Raw genomic sequence first — 19,821 nt, 5'->3', positions numbered from 1 at the left:
TTTACACCAATCAATTTAATTTTTAAAAAAAGGACTCAAGACGTCATTGGATTTTCATTCATAAAAAAAAAGTCCTCTATGTAAAAGATTAACCTTCAGACAGATGTGCGATTATACTTAGTATTAAAACAGCACTACATCTGAACAACCCAATTAAAAAAAAAAATACCAAAAATGGCTTTGACATCCTTTTACAAACTGTCGCTAAAAGTTTCCGATGTTAGCTCTAAAACCACAGAAGAACAATTTCATACCCCCCCGCCACAACTAGGCACATAAAAATACCATGAACCCCCCCCCCCCCCCAGGTCTTTTGACCTCCCACCAAGTCTATTTTACAGTACAGTACGTATATGAGCATCATGGACATGTGCGATGATGTCACGACTTGCGAAATGATACACACTTTTTTTTTTTGGATCACTGTGTGTGTGTGTGTGTGTTAGTAAAAGGATGGTGGAAGAAAGCAACCAAGAATTACAAACCTCCACAGCCGTTCAAGGAATCACGGTACACACACACACACACACGTCAAATGGATAAAGAAAGTCAACACAACCGTGTTACAGCAGCAGCTTTTTGTGCATCATCATATATCTTTTTTTATCCTTCACCCAAACATATCCCCTTACACCGATACTGTATATATATCACCGTATTTTCCGCACTATAAGGCGCACCTAAAAGCATTGAATTTTGTCAAAAGCCGACAGCGCGCCTTATAATCCGATGCGCCTTATATATGGATCCATATTCTGATTTCCTTGAAGTCATATTTGAAATGTTCTATAAAGTGCTTTGTTACAACTGCAGCTTTACAAATTAAACTGTATTGTATTCTTTACCATAGCTCCACCTAGTGGATGCACAACGCAACCTCAGCCACTTGTGTAGCTTCTATTCTGTGCGCCTTATAATGCGGTGCGCCCGGTGTATGAAAACAGTTTTAAAATAGGCCATTCATTGAAGGTACACTTTATATTCCAAAGCGCCTTATAGTGCGCAAAATACGGTACCTTTGCCAAAATTAAAAAAAACAAAACATTTATTTTCCATTATGATTCTCCATGTTCACTTTTGTCTCCCAGCAATTTTTTTTTAAACAGGGTTGTGTTGACTTCCTATGTAACACAGACAGTTCATTGCAAAAGTGAAAGTGCATCCAAAACATGATATTACACCAGTAGACCAAAGTGCGCCACCACTTTGAATATGTTGATGGCCTCATACCATGGAAAGTCCCCGTGTGTAGGTCCTCATTTTCATCTTTATAATCGTCATTGTGGCATGTGATTGCAATCCGTAAGGCAGAGAATGCAGGCAAAAAGGAAAAATGCAACACACACTATATTTAAAAAAAAAAAAAAAACACGTGCATTCCTTAAGTGAGGAGTTCAATGCCGTTGTCCTTTTACGCCCCTCTAAAAATGTGTTCCAAAAGTTGGTGACGCAGATATGAAGAATGGTGAGCCAAGTTCATTAGTTTGCTCACTCGGAAGCGCTGCTGCTACTACTTAGGACCTCGTTGCTTTTGCCCAGGATCTTGCACAGCTCGGGAGACATGTAGTAGGGCCTGGCGAGGGAACCGTCGTTCCGCTCCAGGTCTTCGCCTGACCGCCGCCATCCAGCACGGAAAGAGCCGAAATTAAAGCAGCAGGTGGGAAAAGAAAGCATTGCAGAGTAGCTGAGTGAGGAGTGAAATCATAGCAAGAGACATGCAAGAATTGAGTAGAAGCCAGCCCAACTATTTCTGCTTGTCATTGTCTTCATTTTTCTTTTTTTTGGGTTGACGCTGAGGTGGTGATTATCGAGTCAATGTCGAATAACCAATGATGGCTTTTATATTTCTGTTTTTAACTCGCTATCACCGTAAAACTGTTTGCCTCAAGCTCAGCTGGCTGGGTCTGAAGAACCAAAATTGTGGTTTGATTTAGTAAGAAGGAAAGTTTGGGAGGGGGAATATTTAACATCTCATCTGCTACGTGATGTGATGTGAAATCTGTCTTTAAAAGTCGGTGTTGCGGCGTGTCGGGGAGAATAAGGCTACTTACAAAAGCACAGGAAGAGTGTGTCCACGCATATGGAGTAGACGCTGAAAAACCCATGTGCGACTAAGTAGGATAACAAGATCACCATCTGGAAAAACAAGGGATAAAAATAATGAACAATAATAATGAAGTATAAAAAAACATTCAGGACATAGTCATATGCTTGTGCAGGAGTTTTTTTTGCCTCACTCAAATTATCCTCAAAACGAGGGTAGTTCGAGCGTGGGTTTTTTTCTCCCTCTCTCCCTCCCTTGTGGTTTCTTTCTGACCTTCGGGTTGAGTGAACGCTGGCGCGTTTTGGCTGCCGCTGCTCAACCCGTATTGTTTTGTGTTTTTTGTTATTGTAAAGTGTCCTTGGGTGTCTTGAAAGGCGCTTATAAATAAAATGTATTATTATTATTATTATTATAAATGAAGATAAAGTTATTAGAAAAATCATGCATCCATTCATTTTCTGTATAATGAACCTCAACTTAGCGTAGTTGTAATATTTATACTTAAGAAATGAAAAATTCATTTAAAAATGCAGTTTGAAAAAAAAAAGTCAAGATTTGATAATAAGAAAATGAGAAGCGTGTGTTTCAAGCAGTGATGTGTTCCTCGAGCCGGTCCTTGGCCTCGAGGACCGAAGTTGCGGTCCTTGGTCCTCGGCATTGGCCTCGGAGTCAAGTCCTAGGTCCTTGGCCTTGGCCTCGGAGTCAAGTCCTTGGCCTCCGGTTGCCGGTCATCGGATACAACGAGGGATTAGAGCCCCTAATGCTTCGTCCACAGGTATAAAGTGGGCCAGAGGACCGCAAAAATCGCAAAGAAATCAAACAAAACCCATCCAGGGAAACCCACGTTGATAACTTTGTCTGGCGCTTTAGGAGGGGCGGGGCTGTCACTGACAGTCAGTACAACGTGTAAAGAGCGGCATCACAGTTAGTTTCAATCACGGTTCGTTCCGTTCGCGATCGGCAGTTTAAATGGCGTCTAAAGCCTTTCTGTAACAGTGGTGTCTTTTATTTAGTTATTTTTGCACAGTCGTCACGTTTGTGCGGTCGCACTAGAATGTTTGTTTGAACCAAGTAATTTGCGTTACAGCTGGAGTCAATAATGTCGGCACTTCACTTCCGGGTTTGGCCGTTGGGATTTGGAGTCCTTTTGCTCGATTCCAGTTATGTTTGCTGAATGCTTTCTCATGTTTGGAATAATGAATATTGATAATACATAGTTTAAAATCATGGTTGATTTAATTATTTTTTTTTATTATTATGAGGTTGAAGGTATTAAATTAATTAATGTAGTATTAGTGGGAGTGGTAATAATAGTAGTACTCAGAGAATGTTTAGAGATTCAGCCATCTCGTTACCTCTGCGTCCCGCGTCCTAGACGCATAATTTTCCCACAGGACGCACAGTTCCAAATAATGTCCGTTTTTGGGACGCAAGGAAATTTCTCAGTCAAAATAAATAAACAAACAAAAAAAACTACGGCAAGCCTGAGGATTTCGCGGTAACAATCGTTACCGGTAGCATGTCGTTTCCGTGGCGTCATTTTAACGGTACCGAAAAATAGTTTAACCATAAAAGTCACCGCACACGAGTTGACTGTGTGATCAACGCGATTTCGCTGTGCCTGTATGTGTGTTTGTGGTGTGTGTGTGAGTGTCTTTCTTCTAATTTACTTTCGTTTTGTTTTTCTTTTCGGTGTTGGGGGGGGATGCAACAGATAACGTTATGTGCGCATGCGGGTTGCTACCCAGTCAGCAAAGACATCTGGCTCGGATTCGGCATGAAGCTGGCACAGCTGGCCTTGAGTCGGCACTGGCATAATGCATGTGGCCCAGCAGTGGCAAAGGAGGCATTGGCTTGACTCTGGCAAACCAGATGAGGGCCAGTTGTGGAGTGAAGTATGGGCCAAAAATCAATTTACAACTCCGGCCCGTATATGGCCAGCCAGTATTGAGCCACCCTTAAATGCAGTTTCAGATTTATTTTTTCAACACACAGCCTTGTTTTACAATTGCACACCGATGCGGAATTCCATTCATCACACACACACACACACACACACGCGCGCGCGAGGTTCAATCAGGCCCGCAGGATAATTTAAAAATGAAAAAAATACATAAAAGACACAGAATTAATATTTTTATTAAGGTGCAAATCATTGAGTATTCGCTAGGGGACACTGTTTTGACCAGAGAAGAAGACAACAGCAGCCTCAGTCCGTCACTGAGACAGACCCATGACAGCAGACGCTATCAATAGCACTCTCACATTTACACATTTAATAGCACTCTCCTTAGTTTGTAAGGTGTAGGCAGGGATTACATTTAGATTTTATATGCACGTGTAAATGGTTTAAAACTTCCTTTCTTTATAAATCTTGTTTAATCATAAAGTGCATTACTATATTTTTCAAATACCAATTACTTGTTAAAGTTTGTACAATCAATGGGATCAGTTACAATGCATATATGTGAATGATAAAAGTAAATTGCACATTTGTTGAAGGAAATGTAAGGTGCTTCATGAAATGTTTTGTTTATAGCAAATCTACCGAGGCCGTATGTGGCCCACCATGTGAAATGAGTTTGACACCAGTGAAGTATAGTAAGGCGTTTTTAGCCGAAAAAAAAAACAACCATGTACAGAAAAGCGTTTTCAGCCGAAAAAAACGACCATGTATAGTAAGGCGTTTTTAGCCGAGAACCCCCCCCAACCATGTATAGTAAGGCGTTTTTAGCCCCGAAAAAGACAACCATGTATATATAGTAAGGCGTTTTTAGCCAAAAAAAAGGCCATGTATAGTAAGGCGTTTTTAGCCGAGAAAAACGACCATGTATGGAAAGGCGTTTTTAGCCCAAAAAAATGACTATTTATAGTAAAGCGTTTTTAGCTGAAAAAAAAAACGACCATATACATAGTAAGGCGTTTTTAGCCGAAAAAAACCCCGACCATGTATAGTAAGGCGTTTTTAGCCGAAAAAAACGACCATGTATAGTAAGGCATTTTTAGCCCAAAAAAACGACCACGTCGAATAAGGCGTTTTTAGCCCAAAAAAACGACCACGTAGAGTAAGGCGTTTTTAGCCGAAAAAAACGACCATTTATAGTAAAGCGTTTTTAGCTGAAAAAAAAAACGACCATATACATAGTAAGGCGTTTTTAGCTGAAAAAAAAACCCCGACCATGTATAGTAAGGTGTTTTTAGCCGGAAAAAAACGACCATGTATAGTAAGGCGTTTTTAGCCGAAAAAAACGACCATGTATAGTAAGGCATTTTTAGCCCAAAAAAACGACCACGTAGAGTAAGGCGTTTTTAGCCGAAAAAAACGACCACGTAGAGTAAGGCGTTTTTAGCCGAAAAAAACGACCATTTATACGAAGGCGTTTTTAGCCGATAAGCCGAAAAAAACGACCATGTATATTAAGGCGTTTTTAGCCCCCCAAAAAATGACCATGTATAGTAAGGCGTTTTTAGCCGAAAAAAACAACCATGTATAGTTAGGCGTTTTTAGCCGAAAAAAACGACCATGTATAGTAGGCGTTTTTAGCCCAAAAAACAACCATGTATAGTAAGGCGTTTTTAGCCCAAAAAAACGACCATGAATAGTAAGGCATTTTTAGCCCCAAAAAAACGACCATGTATAGTAAGGAATTTTTAGCGTCAAAAACGACCATGTGTCGTAAGGCATTGTTGGCAAAAAAACACGACCATGTACAATAAGGCGTTTTTAGCCGAAAAAAAGGACCATGTATAGCATGGCGTTTTTAGCCGAAAAAAACCCCGACCATGTATAGTCAGGCATTTTTGGCCCAAAAAAACGACCATGTATAGTAAGGCGTTTTTAGCCCAAAAAAACGACCATGTATATATAGTAAGGCATTTTTGGCAAAAAAAAACAAAAAACGACCATGTATATTAAGGCGTTTTAGCCGAAAAAAACGACCATGTATAGTAAGGCGTTTTTAGCCGAAAAAAAAACGACCATGTATAGCACGGTGTTTTTAGCCGAAAAAAAACGACCATGTATAGTAAGGCGTTTTTAGCCCGAAAAAAACGACCATGTAGAGTAAGGCATTTTTAGCCCCAAAAAACAACCATGTATAGTAAGGCATTTTTGGCCGAAAAAAACCCGACCATGTATAGTAAGGCATTTTTGGCCAAAAAAAACGACCATGTATAGTAAGGCGTTTTTAGCCCAAAAAAATGACCATGTATAGTAAGGCGTTTTTAGCCCAAAAAACGACCATGTATAGTAAGGCATTTTTAGCCCCAAAAAACGACCATGTATAGTAAGGAATTTTTAGCGTCAAAAAAGACCATGCATAGTAAGGCATTTTTGGCCGAGAAAAAACGACCATGTATAGTAAGGCATTTTTAGCCGAAAAAAAACGACAATGTATATAGTAAGGCATTTTTGGCCGAAAATAAACGACCACGTATAGTAAGGCGATTTTAGCCCAAAAAAACGGCATGTATAGTCAGGCATTTTTGGTCGAAAAAAAATAACCATGTATAGTAAGGCGTTTTTAGCCCAAAAAACGACCATGTATAGTAAGGAATTTTTAGCGTCAAAAAAGACCATGCATAGTAAGGCATTTTTGGCCGAGAAAAAACGACCATGTATAGTAAGGCATTTTTAGCCGAAAAAAACGACAATGTATAGCGCGGCATTTTTGACCGAAAAAAAACGACCATGTATATTAAGTCAGTCGTTTTTTGGGGCCTTACTATACATGGTCATTTTTTTTCAGCTAAAAACGCCTTACTATACATGGCCGTTTTTTTCGGCTAAAAACGCCTTACTATACATGGTCGGTTTTTTTCGGCTAAAAGCGCCTTACTATACATGGTCGTTTTTTTTTTTTCGGCCAAAAACGCCGTGCTACACATTGTCGTTTTTTTTCGGCTAAAAACGCCTCACTATACATGGTCGTTTTTTTTTCGGCCAAAAATGCCTGACTATATATGGTCGTTTTTTTCGGCTAAAAACGCCTTATTATACATGGTCGTTTTTTTTGGGCCAAAAACGCCTTACTATACATGGTCTTTTTTTTCGGCTAAAAGCGCCTTACTATACATGGTCGTTTTTTTTTTTTTCGGCCAAAAACGCCGTGCTACACATTGTCGTTTTTTTTCGGCTAAAAACGCCTTACTATACATGGTCGATTTTTTTTCGGCTAAAAACGCCTTTCTATACATGGTCGTTTTTTTCGGCTAAAAACGCCTTACTATACATGGTCGTTTTTTTTCGGCTAAAAACGCCTTTACTATACATGGTCGTTTTTTTTGGGCCAAAAACGCCTTACTATACATGGTCTTTTTTTTCGGCTAAAAACGCCTTACTATACATGGTCGTTTTTTTCGGCTAAAACGCCTTACTATACATGGTCGGTTTTTTTTTCGGCTAAAAGCGCCTTAGTCGTTTTTTTCGGCCAAAAATGCCTTACTATACATGGTCGTTTTTTTCGGCTAAAAACGCCTTACTATACATGGTCGTTTTTTTGGGGCTAAAAACGCCTTACGATACACGGTAGTTTTTTTTCGGCCAAAAATGCCTTACTATACATGGTCGTTTTTTTCGGCTAAAAACGCCTTACTGTACATGGTCGATTTTTTTCGGCTAAAAACGCCTTTCTATACATGGTCGTTTTTTTCGGCTAAAAACGCCTTACTATACATGGTCGTTTTTTTTCGGCTAAAAGCGCCTTACTATACATGGTCGGGTTTTTTTCGGCCAAAAATGACTTACTATACATGGTCGTTTTTTGGGGGCTAAAATTGCCTTACTATACATGGTCATTTTTTGGGGGCTAAAAATGCCTTACTATACATGGTGGGTTTTTTTCTGCCAAAAATGCCTTACTATACAAGGTCGTTTTTTTTGGGCTAAAAACGCCTTACTATACATGGTCGTTTTTTTTGACCAAAAAAAAGCCTTACTATACATGGTCATTTCTTTTCGGCTAAAGAAATTGCCAAAGTTTGGCACCCAATGACAACAACCCTTCCACTTGAGTTGGTAGAAATGTCCTGTTGTGATTGAGATGGTCAGATGCCAACAAAGCTGCACAAGAGCAAGAAATGACAACACAGAGAGAATTAAGAGTATCATGACTTTTAATGTATTGTGTTGATCTTTTTTTTTTTTTTAAAGTGCTTTATGTTTTCAATTATAGATTTGAGTGTGACGCAGGGCTGGCTCCGTGGCCCACTGGTTAGTGCGTTGGAGTGCAAATGCAGAGGTCCAGGGTTCACATCCAGCTTCGGCCTGTCGCGCTTGCGTGTTCTCTTCTTGCTGGCATGGGTGTTGTCCATCCACCCTCCCATCCATTTTCTCATCCCCTTGTCCTCACAAGGGTTGGGGTCGGTGGGGGGGGTGCTGGAGCTTCCCCCGGCTGTCTTCGGGCCATCGGCAGAGGGAAGGGGGCACCCTCACCCGACTGACAGCCAATCAAGAAAACCATTTGCACAGTTTTTTTTCGGCTAAAAACTCCTTACTATACATGGTCGTTTTTTTTTTTCGGCCAAAAACGCCTTACTATAACATGGTCGTTTTTTTGGGGCTAAAAATGCCTTACTATACATGGTCGTTTTTTGGGGGCTAAAAATGCCTTACTACACATGGTCGTTTTTGACGCTAAAAATTCCTTACTATACATGGTCGTTTTTTTTTCAGCCAATAATGCCTTACTATACATGGTCGTTTTTTGGCCTAAAAACGCCTTACATGGTCGTTTTTTTGGGGCTAAAAATGCCTTACTATACATGGTCGTTTTTTTTCGGCCAAAAATGCCTTACGACACATGGTCGTTTTTGACGCTAAAAATTCCTTACTATACATGGTCGTTTTTCTGGGGCTAAAAATGCCTTACTACATGGTCGTTTTTTTGGGCTAAAAACGCCTTACTATATACATGGTCGTTTTTTTTCGGCCAAAAATGCCTTACTACACATGGTCGTGTTTTTTTTTCGGCCAAAAACGCCTTACTATACATGGTTGTTTTTTTAGGGCTAAAAATGCCTTACTAAACATGGTCGTTTTTTGGGGGCTAAAAATGACTTACTATACATGGTCGTTTTTTTGGGCTAAAAACGCCTTACTATACATGGTCGTTTTTTTTCGGCCAAAAATGCCTTACTACACATGGTGGGGGGGTTTTCGGCCAAAATCACTTTACTATACATGGTCGTTTTTTTGGGGCTAAAAATGCCTTACTATACATAGTCGGGGTTTTTTTCCGGCCAAAAATGCCTTACAATATATGGTCGTTTTTTACGCTAAAAATGCCTTACTATACATGGTCGTTTTTTTGGGGCTAAAAATGCCTTACTATATATACATGGTCGTTTTTTTTTTCCGGCCAAAAATGCCTTCCAATATATGGTCGTTTTTGACGCTAAAAATGCCTTACTATACATGGTCGTTTTTTTTTTCGGCCAATAATGCCTTACTATATGGTCGTTTTTGACGCTAAAAACACCTTACTGGACATGGTCGTTTTTTTTCGGCTAAAAACGGCGTGCTTTACCTGGTCGTTTTTTTCGGCTAAAAACGCCTTACTATACATGGTGGGGGGTTTTTTCGGCCAAAAACACCTTACTACACATGGTCATTTTTGACGCTAAAACGCCTTACTATACATGGTCGGTTTTTTTCGGCCAAAAATGCCTTACTATATATACATGGTCGTTTTTTTGGGGCTAAAAATGCCTTACTATACATGGTCGTTTTTTTTCGGCCAAAAATGCCTTACGACACATGGTCGTTTTTTACGCTAAAAATTCCTTACTATACATGGTCGTTTTTCTGGGGCTAAAAATGCCTTACTATACATGGTTGTTTTTTGGGGCTAAAAATGCCTTACTATACATGGTCGTTTTTTTTCGGCCAAAAATGCCTTACGACACATGGTCGTTTTTGACGCTAAAAATTCCTTACTATACATGGCCGTTTTTTTGGGGCTAAAAATGCCTTACTATACATGGTCGGGGGGGGGTTTTCGGCTAAAAACGGCTTAGTATACAGTACATGGTAGTTTTTTTGGGCTAAAAGCGCCTTCCTATATGTGGTCGTTTTTTTCGGCTAAAAACGCCTTCCTATACATGGTCGTTTTTTCAGGTTCAAACGCCTTACTATCCATGGTCGTTTTTTTTCGGCTAAAAACGGCGTGCTACAACATGGTCGTTTTTTTGGGCTAAAAACGCCTTACTATACATGGTCGTTTTTTTTTTTTCGCCCAAAAACGCCTTACTATACATGGTCGTTTTTCTTGGCCTAAAAACGGCTTACTATACATGGTCGTTTTTTTGGGGCTAAAAATGCCTTACTATACATGGTCGTTTTTTTTCGGCCAAAAATTCCTTACTATACATGGCCGTTTTTTTGGGGCTAAAAATGCCTTACTATACATGGTCGGGGGGTTTTTTCGGCTAAAAACGGCTTAGTATACAGTATTACATGGTAGTTTTTTTGGGCTAAAAGCGCCTTCCTATATGTGGTCGTTTTTTTCGGCTAAAAACGCCTTCCTATACATGGTCGTTTTTTCGGGTTCAAACGCCTTACTATCCATGGTCGTTTTTTTTCGGCTAAAAACGCCTTACTAAACATGGCCTTTTTTTTCCGGCCAAAAATCCCTGAAAACGCCTTCCTATACATTGTCGTTTTTTGGGGTTCAAACGCCTTACTATCCATGGTCGTTTTTTTTCGGCTCAAAACGCCTTACTATACATGGTCGTTTTTTTCGGCTAAAAACACCTTCCTATACATGGTCATTTTTTTCGACTAAAAACGCCTTCCTATACATGGTCGTTTTTTTTTTTGGTTAATAATAATAATAATACATTTTATTTACAAGCGCCTTTCAAGACACCCAAGGACACTTTACAACAACAAAAAACACAAAACAATACGGTTAAAACGCCTTACTACACATGGTCGTTTTTTTTTCGTCTTTTTCCGGCTAAAAACGGCGTGCTATACATGGTCGTTTTTTTCGGCTAAAAACACCTTCCTATACATGGTCGTTTTTTTTGGTTAAAACGCCTTACTATTCATGGTCGTTTTTTTCGTCGAAAAACGCCTTACTACACACGGTCGTGTTTTTTTGGCTAAAAACACCTTATTCTACATGGTCGTTTTTTTCGTCTAAAAATGGCTCATCGTTCACTTTGTACCGGCTCGCTCGCGACCGACACATCACTTGTGAAAATGTAGGTGATTGAACAGTCAGAGGTGCTGCCAAAAAGAACCCTTTCTGCACTGAAATACAATATTAATTTTGATTCCGTTTGCTGCAATACAAACCGGGTACTTCATAGTTGACCATAAAGTTAATTTAAAACTTAGTACCTCAATTCAAAAACAAAATCTGGAAAAAAAACGTCGTTTTGTATTTGTAAGACTGAATATGAAACTAAACAGAATTTAATTTTCAGTGAGGATCAAATACAGTTTCAAAGAAAAAAAAGTCTATCGTTTCAAATTCAGATTGTACAATTCAGATTCAGTTATTCAATATGATTCACAGTAAAATATGCAAATCCATCCATAATCCGAGCCACTGACCTTCAATTCACGTAATTCAAATTCAGTATAAACTATTTAAAAGTTATTCACGTTTAGTTTTTGGTGGCAAATATTCCGCCCCACAGCGTCACACCTAGTTTAGTTTTGGTTGTAAAGTGTCCTAGAGTATCTTGAAAGACGCTTAAATATGAAATGTATTATTATTATTGTTATAAGAAATTTCAGGGGTTATTTTTACTGACTATTCATTTTTCATGACATGTACAAATGTTTGTTTTCCTAACACACTGTCCATTCTTGTTTTCTTACAGTTCTTACAGCTGCTGTGAGACCTAACAGCCTAACATCTTGGGCCTCAGACCAGGAAATTGATGTCACAATCAAAAGATGGCTACATTTGGCTCCTGATCGGGATGGTGACAGGAAGGAGAGCATGAGAAGAAAAGAGGACATGGAGAGCGCAACAATTTGATGGACAGAAAAATATTGTTCAAGAGAGTAAGCTGCATTCCAATTTGGACTTTGTGTTCACTGTTAAATAAAGAAAAGTGCATTTTTCCAGTGTATGTGGAGTTATATGTGAGGTTCACAAATTATGACAATAAACATATTTTTATAACAGTCGTTTTTGATACTTTTTTTTTAATGTGGGTCAGATATGGCTCATGAAAGATGTGGCTTAGTTGAGGTTGAATTCATGCTGATATCAGGAACCTGTTCTGGCCCAGCGTCGGGTCGGAGTAGGGCCAGATATGGTTTTACAATGCGGCTCAGATCTGGGCCGAATGCGGCCCACATCATGGATGCCAGACGTGGGCCACCGCAGGACCGTCATTCATTGAGGTATGTGGGCCGAGTGTACGTGCCGTGTCTGCCCCAGAGCTGGGCCAGACCAATTTTGCTGACTGGGTATTTTAGTCCGCAAACTGAGGAATTGCGCGGATGAAAGTTTGAGATGGCGGCGGAAAAAAAACTCACAAAGGTCTACTAATTACGACATTTAAGAAATGGGAATGCCAGTCAGATTTTTCGTATGAATCGTCCAAAGGGCGTATCACTAAACTCACCTGAAATGTATGCACGGAACACGAGAGCAAGATACGACGAGAGGCACGATTACGAGGCAAGTTGGTCATTCGATTTGTAGGCTAATCGTTAGGAAAAATATTATGAAACAGTATTGGTTATTCTATAATTTACTGGTTGTAGCATGGTAACTTTATGAATAAAACCTTCGTCACAAGGTGTGGTAATGCTAATGTTACCTGTTGGTACAACTCATGATGACGTGTGTTAAATTCTTTCGTCAAATTGATCGGAGATTACACATGCATCGTCTTGGGAAGAGGATGTCAAGCCACATCAATACTTACCTGTATTAATGATTACCAGTCAATTAATCTTTGCAGTGTGAGATTGGAAAAAACACTCTGATGATGCCACATGAGCACCAGTTTTTGATCCATTTATTTTTGGGAATAAACCTGGAGTACACAGCTACTGATGTAATGTTCATTGTTAATGCATCGTTTTCAAACATTTACCCTTGAAACATTATACTTTTGAGTGTCAGAATTCTTGATTATGAATATCAGTCAAAATAGAAAAATGGGTTCCCATGATGAACGTTTACGGAACCCAACATTAGTTACCGTGGTTTCCCATTGGGTAATCCGACAGAACCGAAAAACGGTTACCATGAATTTCCGAAATCCTCAGGCCTGCTACTGAATTATTAAAATTTTTGCAGCATTTGTTTATAATTGTATGTATATGTTGTTGTTTGTGTTATTATCATATGTAATTGAATAAGTAGACCATTTCAGAATTCGAAATTTGGGACTCTCTCAATGCATAATGGGACTCATACTCTTCTGATCAGCGAGGCCCTGGGACTCGCTGCCGGTAAACTGTAAAATTATCACTGCAGAGATTACCGCTTTTTCTGCACTGTGATTGACTTCTATGCAAAGTCATTTCTCAACTTGTCTTCCGTGCCATGTGATGCCTGTTGAGTGTTGATTTACTTCACATTAAGAAACTACAAATCATGAAGACCTGCCAAGTGGTATGATAACATTGTTTTATACATGTCCTCGGCTAGGCCTCAGCTTCAAAATCAGTCCTTGGTCCTTGGCCTTGGAGGCAAGTCCTTGGTCCTTGGCCTTGGCCTCGGAAAATTTTTCAAGTCCTTGGCCTTGGCCTTGCCTCGGAAAATTTTCCAAGTCCTTGGCCTTGGCCGTGGCCTCGGAGTCAAGTCCTTGGCCTTGGCCTCGGGTTGCCGGTCCTTGGATACAACACTGGTTTCAAGGGTGTATTTTTTTTTCATGAAAACTGTTCTTTTTTTTTTCTCCAAAAAACATGTAAAAGATGTATGTAATATATGTCATCACTAACAAAAAGTGTGCATCTTGATTTATTTTTTGGTGTGTAGATTTGGACTACAAAATGTAATTTCAAACAAAATTACATCAGCAATATTACATATAAGTTATAGGATAATTTTTCAAAAATGGATTTTCTGGAATCCATTCATTTTTTGTCGGGCAATGTTGTAAAATGAATTTTGAAATGATAAGAGCGGGTATTTACTGTCCACCTAATATGAAAACATTCCTTACCACCAGAGGGACCCAGTAGTAGTTTAGAGTTGGCGCCTCCCCTTTAATGAGCGGTATTTTCCGGGTGAAGAAGAAAAATGCAAGCACACCTGGTGCACATCAAATCAGAGGGGGGAAAAACAATTTCAAACGAATGTTCAACTTGCGGGAAAAACAGCGAGCACAAGTCCACAAGACAAACAGGTTATTGGGACTCACCAACAGTTCCTGCAATGAGAAGTTTTCCCAGGAAGAGCAAAAAGTCCGTTACCTTGTCCAGGACGGCCACCCTACAAGCAGGCAAACAACCTTGAATGTCATCTTACTTCGGAAAGGAACAAACTAATGACTGCTACTCCCGACTCATGTCAGCATTGGGGATCCAAGGGTCGGATTCTCGCCCGCCACGCGGGGAGGACTGGGTTTGATTCCCGGCTGATGCAACCTAGACGAATCTTTCATTCCTGTGAATCTTTACGAGGGCTTTTCGGAACTCAGGAAGGGCAACTGAAATAATCTCCGGCAAAATATGTGCAATTGTTCTGAAACCAATGCGCAGAAGAATATTTTCATGCTTGTCCTGCATGTCATTCAACGAATGTATTAACGCAACATGGACTTCACACGAACTGTCAACGGTTCAGTGTTGTTTGGTGTACTTTAGAGGCTTCCGGTTGAATCTTTCATGGCTCATAGCATCTCGAAACAAACTGTTAGGTGAAAGGTTTGTTTTTAAATTGGCGGAATTTATAATCTGCTTCCTATTTGAACTGAAAGACGGCATTTTCTCAACGTAATTTGGTCCTGGCTTCTTACCAGACACTCTTTTTCTTCTCTATTCGGAGTCAAAGCATTCTGAAGCAATGTCTGCCATCTAGTGGTGCAAACTGTTATTACAACTTAAAACTGCTCTACGGCAGTCAATATTTGTGTGGGCCCTCAGACCACCAGGCAACCCCTCTTGCGTGGCTCAGTCTTGAGCATAATTGTGCCAGCACCCGTTACGAATTTGGTGAGGATCCAAATGAAGGTGCGGATTCAGAAAAACATTTCCTGATTTTCGGTCACTATGAAGTCCGTCAAACCGCCTGGCCGAAAATCAGAAAGCTTGCAAACTAACAAAGTGTCAGCCAAACCTCGCGTTATATAAGATTTATTCCTTGGCGGAGGTCTATGCTTGACTGAGTGAAATTCGGCCGTAAGAAAGAAAAAGCTTACCGAAGAACGTTCCTCATCAGGAGGAAGAAAGCATCCTTGGAGGACGTGCAAAAGCTCTTTCCGTGTATTGCTATCTGTTGAGAAGACAGGATGTGGGTCACACACGATGGACGGGACGATTTAAATGACACATAGAGCTGGGAAAAATAAAATAAAAATGGCGCTGTCACTCACCATGATGTACGCATTTCTGTTGAGGAACTTGATGAAACGTTCCAGGCACCAGAAGCAATATTTGAGGCAGGACATCATGAAGCGAGCAAAAGCAGTCTGGGAACCTAAGAACGACACAAGCCACACGTCCCGTTTTGTCGTCAACATAGTCAACGGGGAAGGTTGGAATGTTGTTTTTGTGAAGTGTTTCAAGCTTTACCCTTGAGTTTTTGATCCAGGTATTCCAAACCGATGCGGATCATTTGCACCACGGAGAGGATGAGCGCACCGAGGGCCAGGGAGCCTATGTGGAAACTGAGATGGGGAGCAAGGGTTGGCATGGGGAACAAATCTTCAACAAAGAGACTTTGGGCTGTTTTATACCACTGCTCGTTAAATTTGTTATGACGCTTTTTATTGATTTTTTTTATTTAGACAGAAAGAAGAGAAAAAAAAACATGGTCATGCGAAATTTAACACGCCAAGAAAAATAGAACAAAAATAACACCTTGTGGTAACACCCATGTAGCTCTACCCCCCCCCCCCCCACTGAATTAATTTTCCTTTTTTTAATTATTATAATTACCTCTGCACTGTGAAGCCGACGTGCTAACCACTGGACTACCGGGCCGCCCATATATATATATATATATTGTATATAGGCAGCCCGGTAGTCCAGTGGTTAGCACGTCGGCTTCACAGTGCGGAGGTACCGGGTTCGATTCCAGCTCCGGCCTCCCTGTGTGGAGTTTGCATGTTCTCCCCGGGCCTGCGTGGGTTTTCTCCGGGTGCTCCGGTTTCCTCCCACGTTCCAAAAACATGCATGTCAGGCTGATTGGACGCTCTAAATTGTCCCTAGGTGTGAGTGTGGGCGTGGACGGTTGTTCGTCTCTGTGTGCCCTGCGATTGGCTGGCAACTGATTCAGGGTGTCCCCCGCCTACTGCCCGGAGATGGCTGGGATAGGCTCCAGCACCCCCCGCGACCCTAGTGAGGATCAAGCGGTTCGGAAAATGGATGGATGGATATATTGTATATAATATATATAATGTTTTTTTTTTGTGATATCGGTACAGTAATCCAGTAGCAATAGACTTACAGAATGGAACAGGGCTTCGGTGACATTTCCGAAAGACCCCAAAAAATGCCAATAGTTGAGTTTTTAGTAAATAGCTTGGGATAATTTTGACCAATTTTGGAGTTATAATACCTACCACAGCTGTGTGTGTGTGTGTGTGTGTGTGTCCATCGGGCCACCTACCGTATGGCTCTGTTGAAAGATGCAAGGAGCGGGAAGGCGGGGATGTCTTTGGGCTTCCTCAGGGCCCAGTAGTAGGAGGCAAAGGCTCCAGCCAGGGTACACTGGCCGAGCGCGATGACAAAGTTGACCAACCACAGGAAGGCGAACACGTTGAACACTTGGAGGAGCAAGATGTAGCTGTGGTAGAAGTCCTCGTGGCCGTAGGAGTTGAAGAAGCAGCGCGACTTTGCGCAATCTCCCGTCAGGTTGCTTGCATCGAACGTCTGAAAGGTGACATCGCCAGCGCGTTGTTGAAAACGTTCGGATCGGCGTTCCGAGAAGAACCAAGGAAAATGTGAAGATCACCTTTGGATCGCATATGGTGTTGTTGCCTAATTGACATTTAGCATTTGTAGGGGTAATGGTGTAGATGGCGACGCCGGACGTCGCTAAACACCTGACGTTCAAACAAGTTAAGGCACACGCTAATTTTGAATTTGAGCATTGGTACTTTGAAAATCGAAGGCAGTAAACTCACATTAGCCACGGAGGAGAAGGACGAGCCATGCCATGAGATGGGCGGCCTCTGGTTTTAGACAATTGTGTCCCACTGGGTGTTGATTCTTTCCCCCAAAATTCAATTTTGTATCTCTATGTTTGACACTCGTAAGGTGGCAAGAGGTCAAAAAGTTCAATGGGGCGAGGGGTGAATACTTTCACTCCATTTACTTTTATACTGCACCACCGGACAGTGGCGTTTACAAGGATACATTGCGACGACGGCTCCGTAACCAATGCAGAGGCACAACAAAAAGAAGGTGAAGATGGGGTAGATAAGAGCGGTCATCACGTAGCTGACGGCCCTTAAAAAAACAAAACAAACACCAATAACAAGTTAGAACATCTTGTTTGAGGTATAAGGATGAATAAACCTTTCACACTGAGCAGATGCCATTACAATCTTTTACTTTTGCCACAAAAAACTCTTGGATTTTAATGCATTTTTTCCCCCTCTTTGGCTGACAGAAAAATCTAAATGGCGACTAGTGACATTAGTCAAAACATGTCCACCCACTTCGATCTGCTTGATGTCGTCTGATACAAATGTAAAGCTTTGATTTTTTTTTGTAAATGTTACTGTGCATACTGAATACTCCCCTGAAGCTTGATTTGGAAAATAAATAAAATAATAAAATTTGTTTTAATGTAATTTGAATTGAAATCGCAATTCAACCATCTCGTGAAATCGTCCAGCCCTAACCAGCAATGGCACCTGTTCAGCGTGAAAGGGGTCAAAATGAAGATCGCCGGTACCTACTTGCTCGCTTCCTTCAGCAGCGCAATGGCAATCAGCAGCCGCTCCCTCAGGAAAATCAGGATAAGTAGAATGATGCCCTCGATCACAGATAGCACAATCACTTTAAAACAAAACCACACATCGATTTAGTTTTTTTTGTTTTTTTCTCCCCCCCTACAAGTCGGAGAGAACCCACTGGATCGTTAAAGCGTACTGAAAATGAACCACGTCTGGCTGAGCTCCAGGTAGACATGAAAGTCCGGATTGAAGCCCAGCTCAGAGATGGTGATGTCCGCGCCCTCCTTCCTGATGAGCTTTTGGTACTCCCAATAGCAGTGGCCGATACCTAAGATAGAGACGGAATGATAGAATCGAAGGCCCCCAATTCGGCAAAGCGATTGGATAACCGCGCTCGAAACTCACCGTAGCCGACGGCACCGACGATGCTGCCGATGATGAGCCACACCAGCGCGCTGGCAATGAAGCGCAGCAGCAGGAGGAAGATCAGGCTGATCACCATGGTGATGGCCATACCCCTGCGACGTCAAGACCGAGGATGTCAATAGAAGGGCAAAGTCACTTTCAATCCATTTATGTGAATTTTATTTGACTTTAATTAACTAAATTATGATTTCAATTCACAATTCAAGTGGCTGCAAAACGTTACCCGACCCTCATTGAGTTGAGTCCACAACTTGTATTTTGTGCACAAGCTTTGTTTTTTTTGTTTTTTTTTAAATCATGACTCAAATATTCGCATTTCGATGAGGAAAGAAAACAACAACACAACATTTATTTTGTAATTCTTGATTCACATTTACACTACAAAAAAGAATAATTTTGGAGTCTGGTTATTTTTTTGGATTCTGTTATGTCTCGTCCTTGATGTTAATGTGTTTCTTTTTATAAGGATGCACAGCTAGCTTTTATCATATGTTGCTAGTTGGGGCTAGCAAACTATTGGAATACTAGCTTGTGATAAGCACAAGCAGAACATTGAACATCGTGCTAACAAAAACGCCGCTCTAACTTATTTAGCAATGTTGAGTGTAGCAAGTAAACTCACATCAGGATCCATTTCCAGGATTCGGCAAAATCCTCAAAGATCTTTGCACTGATATCTTTAGCGTGTAGCATAAAGGACGCATTGCTGTCATGGAGGAGGGAGAGAAAAGAGATCATTCGAAGGAGATGAAATAAAAACATTTTCACACTCTGGTGCACGTTGACATGTTTTGACCCTCTCTGCGCCGTTTATGAGATGACGTGAGACCGTTTTTGGCAAAGAAGCAGCACAAAACATACCAAAAGCACTGTTGATCAGTTAGCTCATATTAGCATGCTAGCAACACATGCGGTGTCTGATGAAATCAATAGTAGGTGTTCCAATGAAAATTTAGGTTGCTACTTTAGCGAAGGCCCTCCCGACAGAGTAAAACCGAATCAAGTGGGCGAACTGAGCCAATGAAAATTTAGGTTGCTACTTTAGCGAAGGCCCTCCCGACACGGTAAAATCGAATCAAGTGGGCGAACTGAGGACAAGCTGTCGTTTTGTCCGAGCCAATACTGAAAGTCATTCACCAGACAAGCAAGTGACTAAGCAGCACTGTTAACGCAGACGCTTTAAAAGGTCACTGGAAAGCTTTTTAACATGGGAGCTTGGATACCAACCGCTAGACCAAATGGAATCGATGGAATCAAGTGGTTCCTCTTTGTAATTTTTCCCCAAATGGACCCATGTCAGTACA

General features: G+C 40.9%; 1 protein-coding gene across 2 annotated transcripts in view; it reads right to left on the bottom strand.

Annotated features, from left to right (window-relative positions):
• Positions 1–316: 316 nt before the first annotated feature.
• The window catches only part of LOC147202708 (choline transporter-like protein 5), a 33,076-nt gene continuing 13,571 nt past the window's right edge, over positions 317–19,821 (bottom strand). The window contains exons 9-22 of one of the 2 annotated variants that reach the window (XM_086116295.1): positions 19,140–19,223; positions 18,497–18,609; positions 18,288–18,419; positions 18,095–18,194; positions 17,547–17,639; positions 17,143–17,233; positions 16,798–17,060; positions 15,759–15,853; positions 15,560–15,663; positions 15,386–15,459; positions 14,387–14,457; positions 14,189–14,277; positions 2,052–2,136; positions 317–1,610 (exon numbers count right to left, since the gene is read on the bottom strand). In XM_086116295.1, coding sequence (XP_085972421.1) covers positions 1,489–1,610; positions 2,052–2,136; positions 14,189–14,277; positions 14,387–14,457; positions 15,386–15,459; positions 15,560–15,663; positions 15,759–15,853; positions 16,798–17,060; positions 17,143–17,233; positions 17,547–17,639; positions 18,095–18,194; positions 18,288–18,419; positions 18,497–18,609; positions 19,140–19,223 — 1,516 coding nt within the window. In that variant the 3' untranslated portion in view covers positions 317–1,488. Of the gene's footprint in view, positions 1,611–2,051; positions 2,137–13,015; positions 13,855–14,188; positions 14,278–14,386; positions 14,458–15,385; positions 15,460–15,559; positions 15,664–15,758; positions 15,854–16,797; positions 17,061–17,142; positions 17,234–17,546; positions 17,640–18,094; positions 18,195–18,287; positions 18,420–18,496; positions 18,610–19,139; positions 19,224–19,821 lie in introns of those variants that run through there. The other variant, XM_086116297.1, reaches the window with a different exon arrangement.

The sequence above is a fragment of the Hippocampus guttulatus genome, chromosome 7, assembly GCF_054856545.1.
Source record: "Hippocampus guttulatus isolate MCC_2025c chromosome 7, RoL_Hgut_1.0, whole genome shotgun sequence".
Classification (NCBI taxonomy): domain Eukaryota; kingdom Metazoa; phylum Chordata; class Actinopteri; order Syngnathiformes; family Syngnathidae; genus Hippocampus; species Hippocampus guttulatus.
The sequence above is the reverse complement of the archived record's forward strand: the minus strand, read 5'-3'. Positions and strand labels throughout refer to the sequence as shown.